Here is a 4,432-nt window from a genome sequence, read left to right as displayed (position 1 = left end):
CCACCAAGTCTTTGGGTTTCAACCTGCTCTACCTTACTAAGCTTCCTGGCATGGTTTTACTGTTTAACATCCTTCTGTTTGGTGAATAATTATTAAAAATTGTAAAAAAAACTTTTCAGAGTTTTTCTTCTGTTAATGAGTATATTGTATCCTTCTATGTATTTGTTTTGTTTTGAAATCATTTTGTTAGATATTAAAATTTCTATGCCCACTTTCTTTTCTTTCTGATCATGCTAGTGGCTAGAACTTTTGAATCCTCCCCTTATATAGTAACCAATTAACATCTTCAAACAAAGAGTTAAAGCAATTCTTCACTGAAAACTAAAATAAATCCACATTTTCCTTAGTCTTTGTGGCAGTGGGTATTAGATCTAGAGTCTTGAACATGTTCGGCTAGTCACCAACCATTGAGTGATGTGCTTTAACATTGAACAATATCCTCAGCCCAAACTAACGACACTTTTAAGTACCATTCTTAGATACAGCAGTACTATACTGGGAGTTCAATTAATATTTCTCATGTTGGGTATATTGCCCTTATAGAGATAAAAATCAATAGCTAACTTGTTTTTCTTTTTACTTTTGCATGATAATTATTTGCATTGATCCCTTTATCATCACAATAGAACAGACTTACTCTTTTTCTTAAAGTTGATACAAAAAATATGACCTCCATCAGGGCAGATTTCTAAAAATTTACAGGTAGAATAATTTAAAAGGGAACCAGAGAAAAAAGGGGGTATAAGAAAGAACATACATAAGATGCAGAAATTTATAACAGAGTTGAAATATCGTGAGCAGGTACAGGAGGGAAAGTGGAGAATGGAACCCTATGGAGGCCTTGAGAAATCCTTTGTAACTTGACAAAGGGTGCATTGAGGGTCCTAATTGCTTGGGCCAGTCTTCAATACCAGCTCTTCCATAGGGAATTTTTGATTAAGACCATGTAGGACAGAATAAGTTTTGTACTCAAGAGCCAAAGCAATGAATTAAGTGTACAGAGTGGCAGTCCAGGGGGCATGCCTGGGAGGATTCATTAAAATCCAGTTTCCAATAACATTTTCGTGGAATATGTCGCCTGGGAGGATGACACTGTCAAACCTCCCACAGGACAAACTTCACTGCTGCCCTTGAGATATTGATGTTAGTCATCATTGGTTTTCTTTGAGCAGTCTTGGCCATACTGCTTTGCTTTTTTATTGTGTTTATCTTAGATTGTGGAAGCCTGGTAGGGGATAAGACATGAAAACTTGAGCTCATACACTCAAAACATTCATCCAGAGCTGTAGTACTCAGTAAGATTCTCCTACATAGAAACTGGATGGGAGACATAATGGAAGATTCATATTCTTTCTTTCAAAGGATCTCATACTGAATTCTCAGATGACCATCTGCACTAACCTTCCTCCATTGAAGGACTAACAGGGCCAGCATCTAGAGGGCCTTTGCCCCTTGATCTTAGTGATAGTCACAAATCTTCATCCTATTCTTCAGAAGAACCTCTTTTTCTCATAATTTTATACAGCTTAATTCACCAAAGAATTCTAAGTTACTTTGTGTGGTCTGGAATATATATCTTTTGCTTTTGGAGGTAAGGAAGGGTTTTGTTTCTGATTTAGGCAAATACATGTAGAGGCTTTGAGTATCAAGGTACATATTGAAGAACTCAGTCATCTGTCAATTGCAAAATTCTCTAATTTCTGACTCACTCCTATTTGTTATCTAGACATCTTGCCTGCACACAAGCAAGTACAAGTGGAGACAGTATCATTCATTGTAAAACACTGATGAGATCCGAGTTAATAGAATTCTAAACCCCAGGTAATAAGTCTCAGTATTTCCCTTTGATATGTCTTGATTTTTCTGAACTCCTAGAGTTTAATGAAGATGCTTAAATTAATGTTACATGAAAACAAAATTACTTAATATCAGTTGAAGTTTCTTCCTTTACCTACGTGACTGCTTGCCTTTGAATTACAACAGAAAAGCCATTAGAAATAAATTTTAAAATGTAAATACACTGAGCAGTGACATGGAATAATATTTATGGAAACATTCTTTATGATGCCTTAAAGAAAGTAAATTCTACATACCTTGCATGCCTCTTGCCCATTTATTTGATGGTTTTTCATAATTCAGAAATTAGAAATTACATTCAACGGTACAGCTGTTTGTTACTCCACAGTGACCTGCATTAATTCAGATGTGGGTTTAAATATCTTATAATGGCTTGCAGTAAGAATTGATCTATTTCTAGGCAGTTAATGATACCACCCAGAATGGAGCTCTGGAACACCACCTTGGAAAGTGGCTTCATCTTGGTGGGGATTCTGAATGGAAGTAGCTCTCCTGAACTGCTCTGTGCCATAGTCACAGCCCTGTACATATTGGCACTGACCAGCAATGGACTACTACTCCTTGTCATCACAGTGGATGCCCGGCTCCATGTACCCATGTACTTCCTACTGAGGCAGCTGTCTCTCATTGATCTCCTCTTCACATCAGTTGTCACTCCCAAGGCTGTTATGGATTTTCTTTTGAAAGAAAACACTATATCCTTTGGGGGATGTGCCCTTCAGATGGCTCTAGCATTGATGCTAGGCAGTGCAGAGGACCTCCTTCTGGCCTTCATGGCCTATGACAGGTATGTGGCCATTTGTCATCCTCTGAACTACATGATCTTCATGAGTCCTACAGTTTGCTGGTTCATAGTGTCCACATCATGGATCATGGCATCTCTGACTGCAGTAGGTCATACTGTATACACAATGCACTTCCCTTTTTGCATGTCCCAGGAAATTAGACACCTGCTCTGTGAGATCTTGCCTTTGCTGAAGCTGTCCTGTGTAGATACCTCTCAATATGAGCTCATGGTTTATGTGACAGGAGTGACATTCCTCTTGCTCCCCCTTTCTGCCATTGTTACATCCTACACACTAATTCTGTCCACTGTGCTGCATATGCCTTCAAATGAAGGGAAAAAGAAAGCCCTTGTCACCTGTCTTTCTCACTTGATGGTGGTTGGAATGTTCTATGGTGCTGCCACCTTCATGTATGTTCTACCCAGTTCACTGCACAGCACCAAACAAGACAATATTACCTCTGTGTTTTACACAATTGTCACCCCAGCTCTGAACCCCCTCATTTACAGTCTGAGGAATAAGGAAGTTATTGGAGCTTTGAGAAGGGTACTGGGCAGATACATTCTGCCAGCACATCCTAATATTTAAGGAGGATTTGTGGCTTGCCTTTGAATATTTCTTTTCCAACCTAAATTGTGATATTCAGCCATCCTTTAACATTATAGATATCTGAGATAATACATACACTTTAAAATTTGTCCTTAACTTTCTACTGTGTAGATGGTGTGTATAGAGGCTTAATAGGTTAATTTTGTGGTTGGGAAGTATCTGCAGGAATTATTGAGTACACATAGTAGGGGATTCACTTTCCATTTCAACCTTGTGTAACAGTGAGATTAAACTGAGAGTCCCCAGTAGCCTCTAAGCACACTGTTCATTTTGATCTGTGTTTTTAATTGTTAATAACGAGCAAGAAAGATGCACAGAAAATACTTTGGATTTCTTTAAAAGGAAATAGTTTGAAGAGAAATTAATAGGTTTATAATTACATTTACATGCCTGATCGAAGAGATACTCACATTGATGTTGCAAATGTAAAACTTAAGTTAGCATGGCACAAAGTATTAAAAATGGAACCCATTATTATTCATTGAAATATTTAACCAAGTAATTTTAAAAATTACAAGTGAAAACATAAATGAATAAAACAGAATTGAAATTATTTGTTTTAAAAGCTTAGAAATTCAGTAATGGTAAAATGTATATTTTTGTTAAAAATTTTGAAAAAGAAGTATAGCCTTACAGATACATAAATAGATTTGAAATATTAAAACAATACAAGAAACTCAAATTCTTTTAAAATGCTTTATTTTTAATTGTGTGTGTGTGTGTGTGTGAGAGAGAGAGAGAGAGAGAGAGAGAGAGAGAGAGAGAGAGAGAGAGAGAGAGAGAGAGAATGCATACATGAATACAGGTATCTGAGAAAGCCAGAGGTGTCTGATGTCCTGGAGCTAGAGTTGTAAGCTGACCAATGTGGGTACTCATAGTCCTCTGGAGGAACAGTATATGCTTTTAATCACTAAACATCTACTTAGAGTTTGAAAGCTCATACTCATGAGTCAAGTGTATGTATGTACTGTGTTCATAGGAATGGGAATGTAAACTATGTAAAACACTCTTTCCATCTAAATGTAAGTAGACTTCATTTTATTAGATCATTCATAGGTGGGAGGAGATATAAGAAAATTTAAAACTTTAATTTATGAGTACAGAATCCAAAATACCTTAGGACATGCAGATGTCATATTGTTGATAATAGTGCTTAGCACTCAGAAAGTCTTATGTATACT

At 36.8% G+C, this 4,432-nt stretch overlaps 1 protein-coding gene across 1 annotated transcript; it reads left to right on the top strand.

The window, feature by feature from the left end:
• The first annotated feature begins 2,279 nt into the window (after positions 1-2,279).
• Positions 2,280-3,230, top strand: Or2ag2 (olfactory receptor family 2 subfamily AG member 2). The gene is given in 1 exon segment (NM_001000551.1): positions 2,280-3,230. A coding segment is annotated over 1 exon segment (951 nt).
• Positions 3,231-4,432: the final 1,202 nt, after the last annotated feature.

Source organism: Rattus norvegicus, chromosome 1 (assembly GCF_021556685.1).
Source record: "Rattus norvegicus strain SHRSP/BbbUtx chromosome 1, alternate assembly SHRSP_T2T, whole genome shotgun sequence".
Lineage (NCBI taxonomy): Eukaryota > Metazoa > Chordata > Mammalia > Rodentia > Muridae > Rattus > Rattus norvegicus.
The sequence above is the reverse complement of the archived record's forward strand: the minus strand, read 5'-3'. Positions and strand labels throughout refer to the sequence as shown.